Source organism: Armigeres subalbatus, chromosome 2 (genome assembly GCF_024139115.2).
Source record: "Armigeres subalbatus isolate Guangzhou_Male chromosome 2, GZ_Asu_2, whole genome shotgun sequence".
Classification (NCBI taxonomy): Eukaryota; Metazoa; Arthropoda; class Insecta; order Diptera; family Culicidae; genus Armigeres; species Armigeres subalbatus.
In genome coordinates this window covers 323,895,927-323,919,362 of record NC_085140.1, presented here as the reverse complement: position 1 = coordinate 323,919,362, position 23,436 = coordinate 323,895,927, and the positions used below count along the sequence as shown (strand labels likewise).

The 23,436-nt window shown below is 42.0% G+C and overlaps 1 protein-coding gene, 1 long non-coding RNA gene and 1 pseudogene across 2 annotated transcripts; all 3 read left to right on the top strand.

Annotated features, from left to right (window-relative positions):
• Window positions 1–1,298: 1,298 nt before the first annotated feature.
• LOC134212707 (leukocyte receptor cluster member 8 homolog) lies at window positions 1,299–6,610 on the top strand (annotated as a pseudogene).
• Window positions 6,611–11,024: 4,414 nt separating this feature from the next.
• Window positions 11,025–11,840, top strand: LOC134209920 (uncharacterized). The gene has a single exon (XM_062685937.1). The coding sequence runs from the start codon at window positions 11,025–11,027 to the stop codon at window positions 11,838–11,840; it is 816 nt and encodes a 271-aa protein (XP_062541921.1).
• Window positions 11,841–19,393: 7,553 nt separating this feature from the next.
• Window positions 19,394–19,991, top strand: LOC134216847 (uncharacterized). Its single transcript, XR_009980849.1, has 3 exons — window positions 19,394–19,629; window positions 19,686–19,812; window positions 19,873–19,991. It is a non-coding gene; the product is annotated as an uncharacterized LOC134216847 (long non-coding RNA).
• The last annotated feature ends 3,445 nt before the right edge of the window (window positions 19,992–23,436 follow it).

Sequence of the window (23,436 nt, the reverse complement as noted above, 5' to 3'; positions counted from 1 at the left end):
AGTGAAAGCTAGATAACAAATGTGAGCATGTTTTGAGATACTAATAGACCATTTATATGCATGTATGTGCGCGTATGTGTGCAAATTCTTAAATTTACTACCATATAAATCTCTCTCATTTTAAAGGTATTAAACAAGATTAATTTTACAAAATTAGGCAACCATAAGGCGAAATAAATATATGTTATTTTTGAACGCTATTGAGTTTCGATCAGATCAATGACTGATTAAGTTAGTTCTGGATTAATTAATATCAAGGTCTCTGGAAATTACGAGTATACATGCTGCCAGCGTTACGATAGCTTCTAACCAATCATGTTACCACATGTTACAATAGCTATTCAATCCGACGAGCGCCTGATAGATAGACAACCTGGTGTACAGGGCGGAATCATTCGTTTTGTTGTCACTCAACCCATGGAATCCGCCTTTTGGTAGGCAATTAATTTGTCATTTGCACTTTCAATCGCCGTGGGAGGTTGAGTAGTTTTATCTCGTTTTAAATACTGGAGTCTGAAAATATTTTCTTTTAATTAAGGAAGGGTCAAAATCTCACTGTAGGTGGATTAATCTGGGTTTTTCTCTTTCAGACAGGATTGCAATTATAATGGACCGCTTTTCCGTCGTTCGTAGCAGGGCCGAGTACGGAACCGTTTTATAGGCTAAATAAGTTATTGTTCTCTTGGGCCATCGATCGATCATTGATCAATAGCAGAAGTATGCTACTTATTCATCGAACTCATCTAGTCTTCATAAATCTAAACAAAAATGTATTATTCGCATGAAATAAAATATAAAATATATTTAAAATGCTTCTAAATGTAATGTAAACATCCGAAAATAAAAAGGAATGAAAAGTAGAAAGATCAAGGTACCCATATCTCCATCAAATCTAGCGAAAATCTAGTAGAATCCACCTAGCCATGTCTAGAAGAATTCTCTGCGTTATCTAAGAGAATCTATCTGTCAAATCGCTATCGGTTCAAACGGTTTAAATTTGAGGTAGAAACGGTTGTTGCATTTGAGGCGGATTTGAGGTCTGACAGGTTCTAGACATCGAAGAAAAATATCTAGTAGACTAATTTTTTTGTCTCAGAGATATCACGGGAGACATCTAAAAGATCTTTCCGAGTGGGTTCGCTTCGCACTTCGCGTCTACTCTGGCCGCACCCTTTATTTTACTTGGATTCGTCTATAGTCAAAAAGAGCATACTTCAAAGTCTTTGTGTGTAAACTTTTTAGAAGTGTATTTCGACCACGTATTTCGCCTGCTCGATCTCGCTCTGTTCGCATCTCGCCCGATTTATTCATCATTTTTCTCCATTTTTCAATCAACCAAGAAGTGTGTCGTAGTTTCAGCATAGTGCGAAAGAAAAGAATATTTTTAGCAATAAATTTAGAAACTCATCTTTTGAAACTTTCTGCATTTGATAGTTCGTCAGGTATGTATCTTGCGAATGATAAATTTGATGGGTTCCGATTTGTAGAATAGCGGAAAAGCGTGTTTGAAAATGTACCCATGTTCGCCATCTTGAATTTTCGTTTTTTCTTTGTACCCACAGAGTTAAAATTGCTGAGCGCTAGCGCTACGCAGTGACAGAAGTAAACAGCAAGGCAACTGAACATCAGTCGTAAGTACAGGGCTGGAACATTGTTTGGATTCGGAAAGCAATTCGTATAATCAATCATCAGCAAATAACGGATTTTCCAAAAATAAGTTGTGCAAAATGGCATACCAACAGTACGCTCAATACTGTAATGCGTATTACCAGCAGTTGCAATTCAATTCTGGGGGGTCAATTCCTGACGAATGTGCCGCCACCGCCAATTACAGGCGGTGGTTCTCCCGGAGGTGGAGCCCCGCCGAATTTTAATGCCAATGCTTCAATGTCATCAGCCGGAGGAGAGAATCAATCAGGTGGAACCGGTTCTGATGGATCATCCTCGCCGTCGTCAGGTAGTTTATTGAACAAGTCATCATTTTTTAGCTCCCCGCAACAGCAGGAAGGAAACATGCAAGGATTCAAACAAGCACCGAGTCAGTTCGGTCCGATTCGATTCAACATCAACAAGCAACCGCAGCGGGTCAGTCCGTTGGTTCAAAGCAATCCGCTGACAAATGGGTCTCCGCAGCTTCCTCCGCCGCCCCAACAGCAGCAGCAGCAGCAACAATTCAACCAGAATAACATGCAGATGAGCAAGCGTAAAAAGAAAAAGAACAAAAATAACATGAACAATAACATGGGAAATCAGCAGCAGAACAAGCAAATGTTCAATAATGGAGCCGTTCCGCCACCGATGATGCCTCCGAGTGGTCCAAGTTTTCCTCCACCAGTGCAGGTGCCGGATTTAAGTAAGCCTCCGCCGCCATTCCCCGGTCATCAGTCTAACATCGGAGGAACCATCAGCACAACTGTTCCGCCCCCACCGGTAGTGAAGAAACCGGATCCCTTCAACAATCCCACAGACGCTTGGCCGGAAAGCAACAACTTTGTCGCACGTTGTTACGCCAAATGCAAGACAGATTTCGATAAGGATCAAATCGATATTTGCCTTAAAGGGCGTATCACAGCTGCTGCGAACAAAGGTGAACTTTGGACAAAAGATTGGGATAATGAACCGGTTCCGAGTGTCCACAGCGAACGTGCTCTGCTGACGCCAAACAATAACAAGCTCAAACAGTCGCCGGGAATAGTCGGAAGCATCAGTCAATATCAGAATCAGAATGGCCGGAGCAATAGTCCCATAAATGGATTCGGTCGAAACAGTCAAAACTTCTCCTCCCGAAAGAATGGCAGTGCGGTAGGGGTTTCCCATTCTCTTGGCTCTCGACTGGGGAACAAGTCCGGTTCGAAAGTCTCGATCGTCTCGCTCGCGGTCTCGATCCCTCCAGTCGTTACAGCAGCAACCGTACCCGTCACAGTCGCTCTTCCAGCTCTGATTCTCGATCTCCACGCCGAAAGCGCCGCTCGTCCGACAGTAGCGAAGATAGTCGCAATTCGTCTGGAAAGTCTTTCAAGCTCAAAAATCAAAAACTCGGTCAGAAAATAATAAATCAAATACCAATGGCAAGAACCAAACCCAGAAACGATCCGGGTTCTATTCGGAGCATGGTCAGATCGGTGGCGCGGTGGATGGTGATCAGGAAGCGCTGAAGAAGCGTGCCGCCCGGTTTAACAATTCTCACGTCAAAAAAGTCTCGCCTCCCAGCTTCGCTTCGTCTTCGTTGGTAAAGAAACGTCTCCAGATGCCGACGCCGTCCCGCTTATTCATCGATGATGCCGTCGGAGACGGAGACGGTGGATTGGATCTGTTCGACCTGCACATTGTGGGAACGTGCCGGGATTTGGAGAAGAGTTTTCTGCGTCTCACGAAGGCCCCAGCCCCGTCCGAGGTACGCCCGGTTGAAGTTTTACGCTACTCGCTGCAGAACGTCAAGAATAAGTGGGTCGAGAAGCAGGATTACTATTATGCCTGTGACCAGCTGAAGTCCATCCGACAGGATTTGACGGTAAGTACGAACATTTGCAAAACTGGTGCAGTCCTAAACAAACACCACTTTAAACGTGAAACATTTAGCACTGCGTGGGTTCTTGGACAAGGATAGTAAATAATGAGATGTTGATAAGTTACATTATACTTAGCTTTTCTTAGAAGCCAGAAGTAGTAGTTTGAAGCTGTGCCATGACAGTATTTTAAAAATTGGCAAATTTATTAAAGTTTTTAAACGCCGTGTCATATTCCATAGGTTCAAGGCATCCGGGACGCGTTCACTGTGCAGGTCTACGAAACACACGCCCGTATAGCGATGGAAAAAGGTGACCACGAGGAGTTTAATCAGTGCCAGACGCAGCTCAAGATGCTTTATTCCGAAGTGGCAGGCGAGAATATATTAGAATTTACGGCATACCGTATCCTGTATTATATTTTCACCAAGAACACGCTCGGTAATTCAAATGCCCCTCAAGTTCTTGACATGAAAACATGTTAATTTTCATTCATTCCCAACAGATCTGACCACCATCCTCAAAGCGCTCCTCCGACCGAACGGGAACAGGAAGTGATTATCTTTTGCCCTCAAGCTGCGATCGGCTTGGGCTCTCAGGAAACTACAGTCGGTTCTTTAATTTGTACCGGGCGGCTCCACTGATGGCTGGTTATCTGATTGATTGGTTTATCGAGCGTGAGCGTAAAATCGCCTATGAAGAACATAATCAAAGCGTACGTATATGACCTAGCCTTTGCGGGCCTGACTGATTTTCCGGCCAAAGTTAGGTCCCCTTCCTTATTTCAGCTCTAGGTCTGTCTGGGCGGCGATGTCTATAGGATTAGATACCGGGGATTTCTTTGTGGGCACATTTGCCAAGCATTTTCTCTTTCTAGGAGGACGTTTGCAACAAGGACAGCTGTGTCATCTTCTTCTGATTCTTATACAATTTTAACTTTTCCCTAATATCGATAGATGTCTTGTTCAAAAATAATTTATTTACCGTCTGTTATTATTCAGTTATCGTCCCAATTGCCCGGTGGACTATGTCAGTCAAGCATTGGCCTTTTGAGAGTGTGGACAAATGTCTCGACTGGTTATCGGCGTTCGAATTGACCTTTATTACCAAGCAAGGCGCGACGGAGGAAAACCAAGCTGGTGCTGCTGCTGCATCTTCGACGACGACAAAATTCATCGACTGCAAGACCAGTATGAATGTGTTGGCAAACTTCTAAGCTAGTCTCCCTCGTGGTTTGACCAAAGATTTCACCATCAAAATAACCTCCTCGTTTCGTGATCCAATGGGCGTAAAGTACTGTCGCTATTGTACTTTACTTGGTTGTCTACTCTTGCCCTCCTACTGATTATCGTTACCCAGATCAGTTAGCATCATTTTCCATCCCAGATTTCTTCACGAAGAATGTTCCTCTTGGTCGATGGAGAATAATGACTGAGCCAACCGAGATAGCAAATGGGATTCGTTTTAGAATTCCGTCAGCGAGGAGGACTAGCTACGCCCAAATTGCCAAATGGAAGGAGGTTGAGGAGACAGCGAGGAATGAAGAATGGATCCAGTCATTTTCCGTGGAACAGAATGGAAGAAGAATTGTGTTGTGTTGCGTGATTGTTATCTTAATGAACTGTCGATTTGTAATGAAACGGAATGGACATTGTTTCCGGGGTGGCGACCGAAATGTGTCTGTGTCTGCTAAGCCTTGTGGGGATCATCAGTAAAGGACCCGACTATTTGGACGTGGAGGAACCGTGGATGGACCATACGCTCGAGGATTGGAGACAGATCAAGAGCTGCTGAAGATCGTTCGGCACGGGATTCTAAATCCCACACTAATCTGCCAAAACAGTTAATTCTGGTTGTTCACCTGTCTGGAAGATGTCTGGCTATTGACACTGAACAAGAATAACATCAAATGGAGGCCAAGCAAAGTATGCCGCTGTCAAGTAACTTCAACATTGTTAACTCGAATCAATTTGAGGTAACAGTTGATGAAACCAATCTTGGGACAGGCTGACGGATTGGATGCTGCTGCTGTACCATACAAAAGCACTTGGACGGATGCGAATTGGATTGGAGATCCCACCACAGGGCTAGCGACTCGACATCGACTGATTCATTGATAAGAAACGCGACGCGTGTGTTGTAGAAGAACAGCTGGGTTTGACATTTTTGCCAAAATGAATAGGAACTTTCAAAAATGGCATTGCACTTCTGTAGAATTATTTTGCGAAGGTGCTGTGCATATGTATATAATGGTTTTGGTTGGTAACTGCTTACTGCCAACACTATCATAGTGTAGAGAAAAACTTTAGTTCAGAAGACCCCATCTGAATATAGTGCACAGGTGTAAATATTAGAATTGAAACAAAAAACTTTACTAAGAACCTTTTTTGAAGTGATATGGGGATAGAATTCTATTGGAATGATCCAATTCATCAATTTGGTGCGCCTGGATGGGATCCAGTGAAAAATCGTGGGAAAAAGACTCTTCTACCCAGAATTTTGCAGGTCGAGCTGAAAGCGCACACCCTCAATTACCAGAGCATACAAACGATCAACGCCTGATCGATGCCGTAATGGTGCGGTGCGTAATACTGAAAAAACGGGTAACTCTCCTGAACAGTTCCAATCCATAATCCATCCGCAAGCAGCATAATCCTTTTCCCTACAAATCCCATCTCAGGAACTCTATTCGATCCCGTCTCAAGCCAATCCTATCCTACGATTATTCCCAATGTCCCTCAAGTGAAAGAAATCACCTCTTTCCCATCAACGGAGCAGAACGACTGACGTCTGAAGTAGAACAATGAGCAAACATGGCTGGAAGAGAATGAACACGTGTGCTGGTTTAAATTTCAATTCAATTTGCTTTGGTTTAGTTTTTGTTATTTTCGTTACCGTTTTTTCTTCGTTAACTAATTTTACTTGCTAATGAAATACAATAATTCCTAATGAAAGAACTAGCATTACCAATTGTTGGGTAGAGGCAAAACCTATCGTCCTTTCCATCGTCGCTACGGATGGTTATTTCAGTCACCTTACAAGCTCTAATGTATTGGAACGCTCGATCCTGGTGATACTCAATAAATATTCGTGATTATTTCAAATTGTGCCAGTATGTTATTTTGAGAAAATCCCCAAGAATGTTTCCGCCCATAACCGCATATATTTGCCCCATTTCAATAAGGCCACTGACATACTGAAGCTTGCGCGAACGCGTCCAAGACAAAAGAATTCCTCTTGCTGACATTTTGTTTCACAAGTGCTTGGATCGCTTGTCGCGTCAGTATTGGGCCTTTTTGCGGATTCCACTCTCACGATCAATCCAACTAACGATAACTTCAAATTTGTTGACCTATTACCGTTTCCACATTGAAATGGATAACATGAACTCCGTGTAACGAGAATAGAGGTGGAATGGTCACTTAATTTACTGCCGTCGGACGCATAAATGTCACATGTTACAAACGATAAAAATGAGAAAAACGCATTTGAAGTTTCAAAATGCATTCATCCTATTATCGCAAAATTTCGCTTTTTTATTGACTTTAACGCAATAAACTATAAAAGAATATTCATATTCGTTGGGCCGGACTGAAACATTGCCAAAAACAACTATTTTTTCCCCTTTTTTTCTTTCAAACCCCGAATGTGACACTTATGCCGCGAAATTCACTGGTCAGGCGAAAAATGTACGCATATTTGTCACACAGTGAACTGAGAGATAGTTGTTGTTAATTTGTTTCTACATTTCGCGAGCGACGATTGTATTTCTTTGGTGTGATTTTTTGCTGTCGGTAGAAGTGGAACCGGGAATGGAATATCCAATACAGACAATCCAGTGGCGCGGAATCGGAAGAGGACTTCCTCGGGTTCGATTTAAATAAAGAAACAGGTGATCGTTTTCTGTTTGCGGAGCCGGCAAACGTTCAATTACCGGTCCAAGAGGTTGAACACCCGGTTTTTAGCAGCAGTGGCGTAGTTTCCTTGCCAGGGACAAGGACATGCACTACATCTTCAACGTCCAAACGAATCACGATTGTCTTATCGAGAAGATTTTGACAAAGTGCTACCAGGTGAAGCAGTTTTTTTCTGTGGATTTGTAAAAGTTCTCAATTATTTGTAAGTTATGAACTTATTTTCTAGGTCATACGGCTTCCACGGCTGGATTGCTTCAAGAGCATTATTTTCTCGTAAAGGCTGCTGGTCTTTAATGAAAGCTTTAAGCCTGTTTGTCCCTACATACGAGCATTCCCATTGTCTGCGTGCATTTGGTCCGAGTAAGTCGCACAGCCAACGAAATCCTTAGCTGTTTCTTCAAAGTTAATATGAAGTACGCTGTCCTGAAGACAATTATCTTTTGGTCGGATAATTGTTGTTCGCAAAATAAGAACTGGAATTTATTCCAGCACATTACCCTACTCATAAACAGTAATGAAATTCAGGTCGAGCGCATATTGTTGGAGAACATTGAATCGAGACATACGTTAAAGGCCGCTGATTTTTCCATGCGGCGTTTCATTCGAAAATGCGCCATGAACGTGTCGTCAGTTATGAAATTTTAAGTCTGTGGTTGGCAATGCAAAGAACAATGTTGACGTACTTGATATGCAAGCAACTGACTTCTTCAATGCTCATCGTTTTGGAGCGATAAACCACTGCAAGCCACGCCTGTACGTGGATTTCATGCGAAAAGTGGTGTTTGGAAAAAAGTCGTTATGAACTTGGATACGCAAACAATATCAACAGTAAAGACCTTAAATACTGCTAGTTGTTTTCCAAGAAGGAATTAATGTTGGTTGTAAAGGATTCATCCTCTTTTGATTTGATACAAATGTACGTTGGCAAAATGCTCCTCAAGGAATTGAAGAAGAAAAGAAAACTTCTTTAATGAAAGTGGTTCAACCTGTTGTTACCGAAGAGGAAAAATCGTTTTTCATTGATCGTCCTTTTTATCACATTTTTATGGTCCTTGAATATTTTAATTATGTCACAGTTTCATTCTTTTCTTCACGTTATATTTGGAGAAGTTCTGGACAATGTAATACTTCCCCTTTTCTTTCATGAACAAACGTCCATATAAATTCTGAAAGTAGGGAAAGACCTTGCATACTTACCAGCCACCCTTCTTAACTATTTACGTGGATTGTAGATGACCCTAAAAGCATGGTATATTTTATGGACGGACCTCAGGACACATCACGCAGTGCTATGTGTCTTTTTATGTGATTATTATATCTCTTTTTTTTTTGTGTGACAAATATGCGTCCATTTATCCCGGTGTGACAAGTATGCGTCCATTTGTTCGAATGTGACAAATTGACGTCAGATTTTTTTCGAGTTTTCTAGAATAAAACCTATGTTTTGACAAAATATTTCAAAAATACGTATCAGATTTTAACGTTAGACATCAAAACCTCAAAAATGTTAAAATGTAACATGTGACATTTATGCGTCCAACGGCAGTGTAGAATTCATAATAAGACATCACTCATGTCCTTCCATTTGAAATAAACCTTCTCACTTTTTGTTACTTGTGTGGAATCTGCCCTATGTTTGATAGAAACGTTGGAATTTCGTTTTAGCTATATATGTACTAACTGTTGCTCTTTTTGTTCTACCTCTACGGTTTGATATTCATGTAGACTGTATATTATCTTCCTAGGAGTTTACCAATGGGTAATGGGTAAGTGTTTTTTTTTCGATCGGTTAGAACTTAGAACACCACTTTAGTTTTATACAACACGAAATAAAGCAATGAAAAGGAATTTGGTTTCTTTCTTATTTTCCTATGGAATCTATGGAGAAATTTTCAAAGGAATGCCTGGAGGAATTTCTTATACGATTTCTGAAGGAATTTTGATTGAATGGCTGAAGCAATTTCTGGATGAACTTGCGAAGGAATTCCTGGAGGAATTTCTTAAGTAATTTACAACATTGTTTTGTGAAGCCACCAAAATATTATTTTTCGCAATATTTACTTTTTTGAATTGATCATTTTGCTACTAAAATCTATATATGGCACGTTTTGTTTTTGCCTGGAAATTAATGTAAAACACCTGGAAAAATCAGGGAATTTTGTTTTTACGGTTGAGTAGACTTCTTCTTCTTCTTATTGGCATTACATTCCCACACTGGGATAGAGCCGCCTCGCAGCTTAGTGTTCTAAGCACTTCCACAGTTATTAACTGCGTTCGTTTATCATGAGGCTAACACGATTATACTTTCATGTCCAGGGAAATCGAGACAATTTCCAATCCGAAAATTGCCTAGACCGGCACCGGGAATCGAACCCAGCCACCCTCAGCATGGTCTTGCTTTGTAGCCGCGCGTCTTACCGCACGGCTAAGGAGGGCCCTATATTGAGTAGACACCCTGTCGATTTGATGAGGGAGTCTGTTGGGTACGGCGGCGAACTCTATTCGATCGGAGTGTTTTTTGTAGTCCAAAGTACGTACGCTTTCCTGTTGCGTCTCAGAATTTGTCTGCTGGTATCGTTATCGGAGGTCAAGTGAGCCCAAGTACTTGTTGTTGTCTCTACAATGTTGTCTCTTGGGGGGGGGGGTGGTTATGCCCACTGACTGCTCACACTACATTGGATACGCTTGACTAATGTGCAGAATGCAGATTTCCGTTACCAGCGAAAATTGTGCACAGAACTTTACTCTTAATCACACCGACCACAAGAAAGTTTGCCTCCATCAAAATCCATTATATAAGAATTCGAAATTTGTAGCACATTTAGTCATCTTGTATCCGTCGGACTACAATATAAACGTTATTTTTTTTGGCCTGTGCTGCACATAAAAGACCATTCAGCTCGGTCCATGGCTGCATCCCAACAGCTGATGCAACTCGTGGTTCATTCGTTACGCAACACTTTCCTTTCAAAAACTCCCAGTGCGCGTTGGTCCTCCATGAGCATCGTTCAGGTCTCGTGTCCGTAGAGAACTACCGGTCTTATACGTGATATTTTGTTTGTTTACTGTTGCATTGTTTTGCGTTTTTTCTCTGCTGTTAATTTCAAATTAGTACTATAGATGAGCGAAAGCATGGCTGAGTCGTTTTTTTGCCCGTGCACACGCGCATATGACGTCACAGCCCTTAACGTTTCCATTGAAATCGTGACGTCATGCTCGTTTGGAGACACGTTTGACAGTTCGTTTGGAGACAGAGGATTTATCTTCGCTCATCTATATATTCCACTATCTATAATTAGTACGTGTAATACCGGTCTTTAAGTGGCGTGTTTTAGCTTTATCGCTAACGATTACGTGGTGCATACTAGTGCAGTGAAGAATCACGCGTAGTGAATTTGGAAATTGAGAAAATTCATCAACAATCGACGGGCGAGAAAAGTTTTTTTGCTTTTGCACATACTGCGATCACGGTACAAGTGATCCGAAGTCGACTCGATTGTGCGAATTGTTTACTCTCGATCATAGTAGTTTCTGTATGTACGGTTGTCGGAGTGTGAAAGTTCAAGCGCAAAATACGACAAGGTCCGCGTCCTCGAACACAATGTCTCTAGTATGCAGTTCCTGCGCAAATGAGATCGGTGACATTCAAGTTGAGTGCCAAGGCTTCTGTAAAGCCATTTTTCATCCCCGTTGTTGTGGTATTGCTGCTGATGCGTTTGAGGAAGTTATGAAAAACAAGCAAATTTTCTGGATGTGCTATTCGTGTACTAAACTGATGGATGACTTACGCTTCCGAAATACGACACGGGCGGCTTATGAGGTCGGACAAGTGCATGCGCTGAATTCTCATAGCGATATTATGCAAAACCTGAAGTTGGAGATTATGGATGAACTGAAAACCGAGATAAAGACGAACTTTGCCAAGCTGATAAACTCTAGCTCATTCACTCCGAAGTCTTTTAAGCCCACCGACATCCATCCTAGGTTTACCAAGGGCAGGAGACTGTTTAGAACGATCGATAACGCTGAACCTACTCCGAAGCCCTCGCTACAAGTTGGAACTGGAAGCACTCCGTCTCCGTCAATGGGGATAGCTACTGTTCCGCCTAATCAACCGAAGTTTTGGCTGTATTTATCCCGTATCGCGAGAGATGTGTCCACAGACCAAGTTCGCGCTCTCGCCATGAAACGCCTTGCGTCAGATGACATTCAAGTAATTCGACTGGTTGCTAAAGGAAGGGATATAAATACTTTGTCGTTTGTCTCGTTCAAAGTCGGTATGAACCTGGACCTGAAGTCCAAGGCTCTATCGACTTCTACGTGGCCGAGAGGAGTAGTTTATCGGAGTTCACCGACAACAGATCCGGAGCAAATTTTTGGCGACCAGGACCTGCTGCAGTATTCGACGATCCATTGAGCACATCAATGGACAAAGTTATATTTATGGAATAAGTGATATGATAGATGGCTTCAGCTCTGCTCCGGGACGCACACTTGCCTCTACCCTCAAGGAAGTCCCTATCCCCTCATCGTAGTCGCGCCTTTCCCGCCAGCGGCCAGCAGTCGTCCCGGCCCTACGCTTGAGATGGGAGACGGGATCTTCCAAACTCCTTCTATAGGCAAGTATAGTTCATCACCGAGCATTTCGCTCCCTGATTTTCCAACGTTTCCAGCGTTTCTCCAGCTAAATTCCAGTCTTTGCATTCAGTCAACAAGATACTACAAAACGATGTACGCGTTCCAGGACGCACAAGTGCCACAAGCATAGAGGAAGCCCTAATCCACTCAACACAGTCGTGCCCTTTCTGCCTACCGATCATCAGCCGTCCTGGTCCTGTGTTTGAGATTGGAAACGGGGGCTTCCGCACTCCTCTTTCTGGCAAGTATCAACCATCAATGAACGCTTTTCTGTCTGAAAGTTCTCCGGTTTTTAGTGAAGCCATGGATGATTCCACTTTCCCGTCCGAACTGCCGTTTAACTACACATCTAGGATCCAAATAATCAACCGTTCACCGGGATGCACGCCTGCTAGCTCAATGGAAGCCCTCAATCCGCTCATTGCAGTCGAGCCACTCCAGCCAGCGCTCCGCAGTCATCCCGGTCCTGTAATTGAGTCTGGCACGGAGGGCTTCCAAACCGTTATTGCAGGCAAGTACAATATCGTCCAGAACAATTCTCTTCCGGTAACATATGTTACTTCCAGTATCCAGCCAGTAGACGCTGATTCCAACCCCGAGCAGCCTGCCATATCATCCAACGTATCTAACAATTGCCTGCCGGTCAGAGGATCCATTTCGTCTGGTGAATTACCTGCTCATGCCTTGCGCATCTACTACCAGAATGTGCGCGGCCTCCGTACTAAGGTGGACTCTTTCTTTCTGGCTGCTAGTGAATGTGACTACGACGTAATTGTTTTGACGGAAACTTGGCTAGACGAACACATCCTCGGCATACAGCTATTCGGTCCTAAGTTTGCTGTTTACCGTACAGATCGTAATTCAGCTAACAGTACTAAGTCTCGCGGAGGAGGAGTCTTGATAGCAGTCTCAACACGCTGGAATAGCTACGTTGACTCTACATTGACAAGCATTGCATTGGAGCAGTTATGGATTAGAATTTCTACGGCCGATCGATTGGTTAGCATAGGAGTATTATATCTACCTCCAGACCGGCGTAGCGACATAAATTGTATTCGACATAAATGAACTCTTTTAGCTCTATTAGTTCCAACCTGGACTTCAATGACTTCGTCTTGCAACTAGGAGACTATAATCAACCGAACTTGGAATGGGTTGCATCGGAAGACGGGTTTATGCATGTGAACCCTCAATCTGTTTTGTCTACCAGTAGCTCCGCATTGGTCGATGGTTTTTCGTTCAATTGCTTGACTCAGCTTAATGGAGTGGCTAACAGAAATGGTCGGTTTCTGGATCTCGTCTTCGCCAACGACGCAGCTAAATCTACTTGCACCGTTTCCGAAGCCGTCGAACCTCTCATCTACCTGGATGCTGACCATCCCGCTCTGGATATAGTCGTCAACCTTCCGGGCCTGTTTACGTTTGACGATGCTTCTGGCGTGCACCAAATGTACGACTACCGCCGAGCTGATTATGATAGTATTTGTGATGCTATCTCATGTATTGACTGGTCACCCATCGAGATTGATGTATGTGTAGATGATGCTGTTAATTATTTCACTCGCCAAATTCATCGTATCCAGTTTTCCGCGAGCGGTAATGGCCGCCAGCTTGCCTGCGGGTTGGTCTCTGATTTGACGTTTGTGGAGGTCAACTGCACCCACCGCTCCGAGCATTCTGACCAATGTCGCATATAAGAAGGTGCTGATTCAGTGAATTCAAGCCTTCTTATATACAACATTGATCAAAATGCTCGAATGGTGGGTGCAGTTGACCTCCAGAAACGTCAAATCAGAGACTAACCCGCAGGCAGGCTGGCGGCCATTACCGCTCGCGGAAAACTGGATAATTGCGGAGCACGTGCCCCTGTGTCGCCCGAAGCCTAAACCTCCCTGGTCGAACAGTCGTCTGCGTCAGCTAAAGCGAAGTAGGGCAAAAGCATTGCGACAGTACTGCAAGAATCGCACGCTGATTACGAAGCAGGAGTTCAACCGTTCCAGTACTGCATATCGTGTATACAATCGATTCCTTTATCGTCGTTACGTGCTTCGAACACAATCATCACTCCGTAGAAACCCCAAACGTTTTTGGTCGTTTGTTAACTCCAAACGAAAGGAAGTTGGTCTGCCTTCGTGCTTGCATCTGGGTGAAGAAATCGCCAGTTCTGAGCTGGAAAAATGTAATTTATTCGTTCGACACTTCCTAAGTACATTCAATGCCACCAGGGCCACCGCCGATCAAATAGCTGTTGCAAATCAATTCACGCCTAGAAATGTTTTAGATTTACATGCGTTTATAATCGATGAGCAGACCGTTCTGTCAGCCATCAGAAAATTGAAAAACTCGTACACTGCCGGCTCGGATGGTATTCCGTCTTCTGTGCTAAAGAATTGTTCGAACTCGCTGGCTACCCACTTAGCTAGGATTTTCTGTCGCTCCAGGAGGGAAAGTTTCCTGATGAATGGAAGATGTCGCACATGTTTCCCGTTTACAAAAAGGCGACAAAAGGAATGTACAAAATTACCGAGGCATCACATCCTTATGTTCTTGCTCCAAAGTATTCGAGATAATCATGAATGACGTTTTATTCAGTGCCAGTAAAGCGTACATCTCTACTGCACAGCACGGCTTCTATCCAAAGCGATCTGTAGAAACGAATTTAATAGAGTTTGTTTCGCTGTGTGTTCGCACCATGGACTCCGGTGGTCAAGTTGATGCAGTTTATACGGATCTGAAAGCAGCGTTCGACCGCGTCGACCATGGAATATTGCTTGCAAAGTTAGAACAACTTGGAGTTAGTCGCCATCTAGTGTGCTGGTTCAAATCATATCTGTCGAACCGATTGCTTTCTGTGAAAATCGGTTCATCACAGTCTGAATACTTCTCCAACACTTCTGGTGTACCACAAGGAAGTAATCTGGGGCCTCTCTTGTTCACGCTGTTTATCAACGAACTCTCCCGACTTCTACATCCTGGTTGTCGTTTGTTTTATGCGGATGATGTTAAAATGTTTAAGATTATCAACAGCATCGAGGACTGTGAAGAACTACAATCGCATGTGGATAGAATGGCAAACTGGTGTTCTGCTAATCTCCTGACGCTCAGTATTCAAAAATGTAATGCCATTTCCTATTATCGGAAACACAAGCCGATAGTTTTTGACTATTGTATCTCTGGTACTACCCTCGAAAGAGTGAATAGGATTAAGGATTTAGGAGTCACACTGGATCAAGACATGACATTCAAGCCGCACTATAACGACATCATCGCAAAAGCTAATCGGCAACTCGGATTCATTTTCAAACTATCTGAAGACTTCCGGGATCCTCATTGCCTAAAATCTCTGTACTGCTCTTTAGTTCGTTCTATCCTTGAATTTTGTGCTGTAGTTTGGAGCCCTTATCATAGCGTCTGGATCTCAAGGCTAGAAACCGTGCAGCGTAGATTCGTGCGTTATGCACTTCGGCACCTTCCATGGAGGGATCCCGTTCATCTTCCCGCATATGAGGATCGATGTAGACTACTTGGTATTGACACTCTTCAAATGAGAAGGAATAGATCGCAGGTTGCCTTCGTGGCCAAAATCGTGACTGGTGAAATTGACGCTCCGGAACTTCTCATGAGGTTAAATCTTTATGCTCCGGAACGAACAATGCGTCAACGAGATTTCCTGCACCTTTCTCCGCGTAATCGAATGTATGGCATGAATGAACCTTTCCGTGCTGCTGCGGCTGCTTTTAACAACATTTATAGGCTATTTGATTTTAACTTACCATTGACCACTTTTTTAAGAAGATTGTAATCGTTTAATGTATACAGTAGCCGTTCGATAACTGCAAAATGTTTACTTTTCAGTTAACGAATGCCGTTCGATAACTGCAACGCATTCTAGACGTCAAACGGTTGTCAATCGACGTCAGATGCAATAAAAGTGCATCTAAATGTGCAGCGCAATGCAGCTGTCATTGAGTTTGACATCAGTTTAAAGTTTAGCGGTCCGATAACTGCAAAACTGTTGCAACTATCGAATTGCAGTTAAAAAGCATTGCAGTTAAATGACTTGCAGTTATCGAACGTCTACTGTATTTGTTTAAATTTACTATATTCATTAAGACTACCAAATGTCAGATGAATCAATACAATAAACATAAACATAAACATAAGCGTTTAGTAGATAGTTACCCAGGTAACCATTAAGCACTTTAATAAGCCTTATATAAACCATATAACAACATTTCAGTGCCTATAAGCTGTATATATGATTTTCAAGTGTTAATTAGCCGTATAAACTTCAAGCATAAAAAGAAGCCGTATATCGGTATATAACGCTTTGATATAAGCCCTGTGGATTCAAGCCGAATAAGGGAATTATTATTACCAATTTAGAGCTACTATCTATGACGTTTTGGTAGAATCAATAACAATCACACCTAGAATTTTATAACCTGTCTCTTTTACTCGCATTAGAAACATGTTTTTTGTAAATCATTCGTGTATGCTTTTCAATATTGTTACAATGATAAATGATAATCTGCAGCCAAATCTGCATCATATTGTATTGAAAATGCCAGAAATTTTTTTCATGAGCTGTGAATTTATTCTACGGCAATATGTATTTGTTATTCTTATTTTCTAAATGGGTTTATTAAATACAAACAAATCCGTCTATATAATAACAGATTGTATTATTTTCCTCGTCATTTTCAATGCTTTCTCGTCTTGATACAGAGGCAGATGGAATCCTTTTGCCTTTTTTCCCTTCCAAACAATACATCTATGCAGATCCCTGTTGGATCAGATGGTAAAGATGCTAAACAAAAAGCATTAAACACAGCTCCAAGCGTTCAAGCCTGGAATTAAATTGATTTAGCAAAAAAATTGAATCCCCATTCCCCAATAGGAAAAAAAGAGAAAGAACGCATTAGAATGTAAACAAGTATTTTCCATTTCTTTTTTTTTTCGTTCCGTTCCAACTCGTCTAAAAATTTTGACATTTTGGCATAGGCGTGGAAAAATAGGTAGGGGCAAGCACTATATCAGCCAAATAATTCGCCAAAAGCGGCTTTTGAGCAGCACTAAAGAATATTGTAAGTCTTATTAGCACTGTTGACAGGGTTTTATTGCGACTATAGAGCCGAAATAAAGTCGATTTTAACGGCTTAATGGTTACTTGGGTAGTTTGGTACGGCGGCGATCAGAGCGTCTTGCGGAGTCCAAAGTACGTACGATTTCCAGCCACTATGCGCCTCCGAATTTCTCTGCTGGTATCGTTATCGGCGGTCACCAGTGAGCCCAAGTACACGAATTCTTCAACCACCTCGATTTCGTCACCACCGATAGAAACTCGTAGTGGGTGGCTTACATTGACCTCTCTTGAGCCTCCTCCTATCATGTACTTCGTCTTCGACGTGTTGATGACTAGTCCAATCCGTTTAGCTTCACTTTTCAGTCTGATGTAGGCTTCCTCCATCCTCTCAAAGTTACGTGCCATGATATCAATGTCGTCGGCGAAACCAAATAACTGGACGGACTTCGTGAAAATCGTACCACTCGTGTCAATCCCTGCCTTTCGTATTACTCCCTCCAAAGCGATGTTGAATAGCAGACACGAAAGACCATTACCTTGCCGTAACCCTCTACGCGTTTCGAAGGGAATCGAGAATGCCCCTGAAACTCGAACTACGCACATCACCCGATCCATCGTCGCCTTGATCAACCGTATCAGTTTATCCGGAAATCCGTTTTCGTTCATTAGCTGCCATAGCTATTCCCGATCGATTGTATCATATGCGGCTTTGAAGTCGATAAATAGATGATGTGTGGGCACGTTGTATTCGCGGCATTTCTGCAATACCTGACGTATGGCAAACATCTGGTCTGTGGTAGAAAATTCACCCATAAATCCCGCCTGGTACTGCCCCACGAACTCTCTTGCAATTGGTGTTAGTCGGCGGCATAAAATTTGGGAGAATACCTTGTAGGCGGCGTTCAGCAAAGTGATTGCGCGGTAGTTGCTACAATCCAGCTTATCGCCCTTTTTGTAGATGGGACACACGACATCTTCCATCCACTCCTGCGGCAGAACCTTGTTACGTTCGTATTTTGAAGCTTATAGACCAATGCAAACTCTAACTTAACCTCACTTATTTTGACAGTTCACAGAGCTTGTTTACAAGGAAAATTAAAATTCATATTTTTAGTTTAAAATTGCTGTGATCCGAATATTTTAGTGTTATTCTTTGCATTCAGCATGAAATCAATCGCAATGGACATCTACATGCGAATAAAATGACGAAACAATTTTATCGGAAGCTGCGCCGGAGGCTAAGTCCCGGAGAAAAGCTCTGTAAACTGTCAACCTACGTCATCATGCACTGGTCTATTGATTGATTTTTTTATGTGTGCAAACTAAAACAAAAACAAACCCTAAAGTAAAAGTAAACACATTACTACATAATATCGTGCTGCAAGGGTCACTGGGTTTAAAAACAAAAAAGGAGAACAGAATTATCTTGGCGGTCACAACCAACACAGCGAAAAAACGTCGTTTCCGTTTGCCACCCACTTGGACCGCCAGCTGTAACAAAATAGCAAAGAAGACAAGAGTGAGTTCGTCTGCCACGCTCGCCGCACCGAAGGAGCACCCCGTGAAAGCCTGGATTATCTTGCCGTTGCTAGTGGCCAGTGCGAAAACATAGTGAAGGCTAGAGACCTGAATAAGAGAAACGCGGATAGGTATGTGCCGCCAATCGAACCGTCAAAAAACAGCAGCCAATCGAACAGGAGACCTGTCAAGCAGCCAAAATGTTGGCTCAAATACTGAAAACGGCCAAATTCGATTTCATGCCATTTTTAAATAAACAAAATTGAATGTATTTTGCATTAGTTTGCAATAATATATGCAAGTCATTTAGAGATTATGAAATGAAATTCCATTGTTTATTGGATTCTATTGTTATGTGATGTGGACACATAAAATAGCGGATTGTGAGATTTTATCTACATAAACCATTTCTTCCTTTTCATGTGTTGTTCTTTGATGAAGAAGATTGAATACAGTGTTGGCAGAGTCATATTTTCTATCCGCGTTTCTCTTATTCAGGCCTCTAGTGAAGGCCAACGTGTTCGCAAATACGAAGCGGTGCGTTATCTTCTTCTTCTTCTTATTGGCATTACATCCCCACACTGGGACAGAGCCGCCTCGCAGCTTAGTGTTCATTAAGCACTTCCACACTTATTAACTGCGAGGTTTCTAAGCCAAGTTACCATTTCTGCATTCGTATATCATGAGGCTAACACGATGATACTTTTATGCCCAGGGAAGTCGAGACAATTTCCAATCCGAAAATTGCCTAGACCGGCACCGGGAATCGAACCCAGCCACCCTCAGCAGGGTCTTGATTTGTAGCCGCGCGTCTTACCGCACGGCTAAGGAGGGCCCACTACTCGGTGCGTTATATAAACGTTAAAATCGATTGTCCTCGAAATAAGACCCCCTACGATTGGTAGAAAAGGCGTTAGCTCTTTGCTGCCGCAAGAAAACGCATGAAGGAATAACATAAATTGAGGTTAGTTATCCATTCGTTCAACAAGGAACATCCTCCCATCAGCTTCCATCTTCTAGGCAAAGGGTTAACCGTCCGGATCTCCGCAATCGGATAAGCTAGGCAGGCAAAAGCAGCGAACTCGGGTCAGGCAACAGTACCGAACGTAAGAAGCACGGCTTCGCATAGCCAAGTTAGCGAATCAAGGTTAGTTTAGCGCTAAAACATAAATGCGTTGATCTAATCAATTATGATCTTCGAATACAGGCAGGAAACGCAGGCAGCGAAGCGGATAATCCGGAAAGAAAAGGCTTGAGTCTGAGGGCGCTGTTCACGCTCCAAGGTGTCCAAATTTCACCGAAAGAATTGAACTGAGTCGAAATTCCGACCAAGAGTCCGACCAAGAGACTAAGTCGTTCGACAGGGCTCTTGTTTCTGGTTTTGGCTTCGTTTGAGTCACCGTGCCGTCGAAAGAGCTCCAAGGCACGGTCGTAGGAGCGATCTAAGGTGTGGATTAGTCGGCAGGCCGCCTCCCCAACCAGTACTTCCGGAAGCAAGAACCGGTGGTAGTGATCCGCGGGTTGGCAAAGCAGCGGTTGACCGTGTAAAAGGGAAGATTTGGTTTGAAGAGAGCAGTGCTCGTGAGTAGCCCCGTGATGGGAAAAAAGGGGGGAATGGTGTGGAAAATAAGGAAGGAAGCGTAGACGGTTAGCAGGCATGCAGGGTAGAAGTTAAGAGATGGGGAAAAAGTAAACAACCCTGTTAAATAAGCAGATCAAACGAGGAAAATAAAATGTTTGCACACAGCTTTTCATGAATTGAGGCGTTTTTATGTTTGTTAGCCGGTCCGATCCTTGCTCTTTGCCCTCTGACAAGGACGAATCCAACAACCTCATCCTCCCAAACCTTGGTAATCACCCAGTGCAGCGCTCTAGCCAGTGCTTCACCACCGTGTTTAAACAGCTCTCCTGGTAGTTGGTCAACTCTCCAGGGGCTTTGTTGTTTTTCAGCCGGCCGATCTCCTCGTTATTTTTATCGCCACAAATTTTTGTCAGGACGTGGCCGACGCCGACGTTAATTTCAAATATGATTTATTATTAAACTTGTAGGTATTATGAAATTGGCTAATTAGTTTCTTTATCGTTTGATTACCATTCTTGGGTTTGTTTCAATTTTGTTTGAACTACAATCTCCGAGTTATGAATAATGTCGCAAAAATGTCAATTATGATGCACGTGCATCACTTAAATACACTCCACATGCTTTGTAGTACATATTCTTTGTATTTAGCTTCAATCATAGCTACTCGACCTAGGCGAGAGGTAGTTAAGCCGAAGCGGTTTTAAGATTATTTGATGTATTTTTTTTTACTTGCCCTAACATTTAATTACTAATTAGTAAGTAAGTAAGTAATTAGTAAGTACTAATTTAGTAAGTACGTAAATTTGTTGCTTTTCTAAAAAGGGGAATGTTGTATTTGAATCACCCTATTATATATGCATCAATGACAATAAACCAGTTATGAATGAATAGTAAACTACACCACATGTGTCCCACAAAACAAATATAAAACGTATTTCATCTACTAAATCAACGAAATTCGCGACTACAGTGAGAAGACACAACAATGCAACGACAACGATTGAAATTAGCTTTCCGATTACTATCAATGTGGTTGAACAGCCGTAAATATTACTTTATTGTGAATTTTAAACCCGTTTATTTTTTACTCTCCTTACGTTGAAGAAATGATAACACAAACCCCTAATCCGGTATTCAAATGAACAATCGCTCACTTTGAGCGATTGATCGATTATTCTCGCGAAGAATGAACAATTGAACAAATTAAGGAAATGCTAATACTGTTGTGTAGAAGTTGCATAGGTCACATCACTTTCCATGGTGAATCCCGATCTATGTTACTGGTGTAATCAACTATTACAACTTCCTTCCCGTGGTAATTGTGGAGATACAGAGGTATTCTCGGTCTCTAGTAGCAACAAGCAACAGAGCAACAGAAACAGATGTGAAGATCGCGAGCAGAGTTTAAAATAAAAATAGGAAGGTGTAATATTACAAAGTTAATGACAAACGATATATTATTAGACGGGGGAATAAATTTCCTATCAAACTGTGTATAGTATATCGTAGTATAATCAACGGTTGATGAAATATAGTAAATATAATTCATTCGCGAAATCAGCATTTACTTTTACTTCTAATTGGAAGCTAAAGAACAAAGCGGCCTACGGCCGTGCCGTTGTGAGAACAATACCGACAACAAGCTGGCCAATATGTCGGTACAGTGTGATGTTTGCACTAAACCAATAAATGCAGTCAACGATAGAGTTTTCTGTTTCGGTGGCTGTGGACAAGTTTTGCATGCGAAATGTGCGGAATTAACCAGTGCGGGAGCAACAGCTCTGCGTGAAAATGTGTGCATGAAGTATATGTGTCATGACTGCCGAAAGAAACAAATCTGCTTGAATACAATGATGGGTAAATGTGATGAAATTTTGGAAGCAATTAAATGCATTGAGGGTCGCATTGAGAAGATTGAGTATAATTGTGAAAAAAATAGTGCTTGCGAAATGATAAAGAACAGTGAGAACATTTTGAAAACATTTATCCAAAAATGTATTGAAGAGCAAATGATTAAAGTGAAAAGCTATGTAGATCAATGTCTAAGTGCTGAAAAACAGAATTTGAAGAATAATGCCCCTGGTGTAGACGAAGGTTTAGCGCGTATGAATGGAAATCCATCAACCAGCTATGCCAGAATCGTTAGTGGTAAACAAGTTATTGTGAATGATTCTGTATTGCGTTCGGGTCGAATCCGAAATAAAAGTGTGTCAACTTCTAAATCTGTTGGCAACGGTCAAACGTATGATAACGTACAAAACGGTGACAGTGAAAATAATAGGGAAATCGAACAAAAAAGAAAAGGTTTGAAACCAACACTTGAGTGCACGGTGCGCATCAAACCAGTCACAGAGAAAACTAATCAACAGACAAAACGAGAGGTAAGAAATAAAATCAATCCATCCCAAATGGGAATAAAAAATGTGCGAAATGGTATGAATGGTTCAATTGTGGTGGAATGTGGAACAAAAGTGGAGGCCGAAGGGCTTTTGCACAAAGTTAGAGATGAGCTAGGTCGAAGTTATGAGGCAATAATTGAAAAACCCAAAAGACCAAAAATTAAGATTCTTAACGTTGGGGATGAGTACGAATCTGATGATTTGAAAGAAATACTGAAATCTCAGAATGATATTAAAAATATTCAACATTTTCAAATTGTGAAGACGATTAAACACTGCATGGGTGTTTTTACTGAGTTTACAATTATTTGTGAAATAGACTCAGTAACATTTGAGCAGGTTATGACCAAAGGAAAAGTTTTCATCGATCTAGATAGATGCAGAGTGACTGAATGTGTTGATGTTTTGCGTTGCTTTAAATGTTGTGGATATGGTCACAAATCAACTAAATGTATTAATGATCCTCATTGTGCGAAATGTGCTGGAGATCATGATGTAAAAATGTGTTCGTCTGAACAGGTGAAGTGCTGTAAATTGTATAGTATCGAATAAAGAGAGAAAGACGATATTGGATGTTAATCACACTTCTTGGAGTTTTGAATGTCCGATTTATTTAAAAAAGCGTAAAATCTCAAAGCAATATATTGGTTATGATAAATAGCAATCAATTAATACAGCGGACATTCTTTTCCTCAATATTGCTGGAATATCTAGTCATTTTGAAGAGATCGAGATTATTGCTGCTGAAAAAAGACCAAAAATCATAATGCTAACGGAAACACATCTTACA

Bases quoted from the DNA above. Each gene is read 5' to 3' on its own strand.
- LOC134209920 (XM_062685937.1), top strand. From the start codon at position 11,025: ATGTCTCTAGTATGCAGTTCCTGCGCAAATGAGATCGGTGACATTCAA.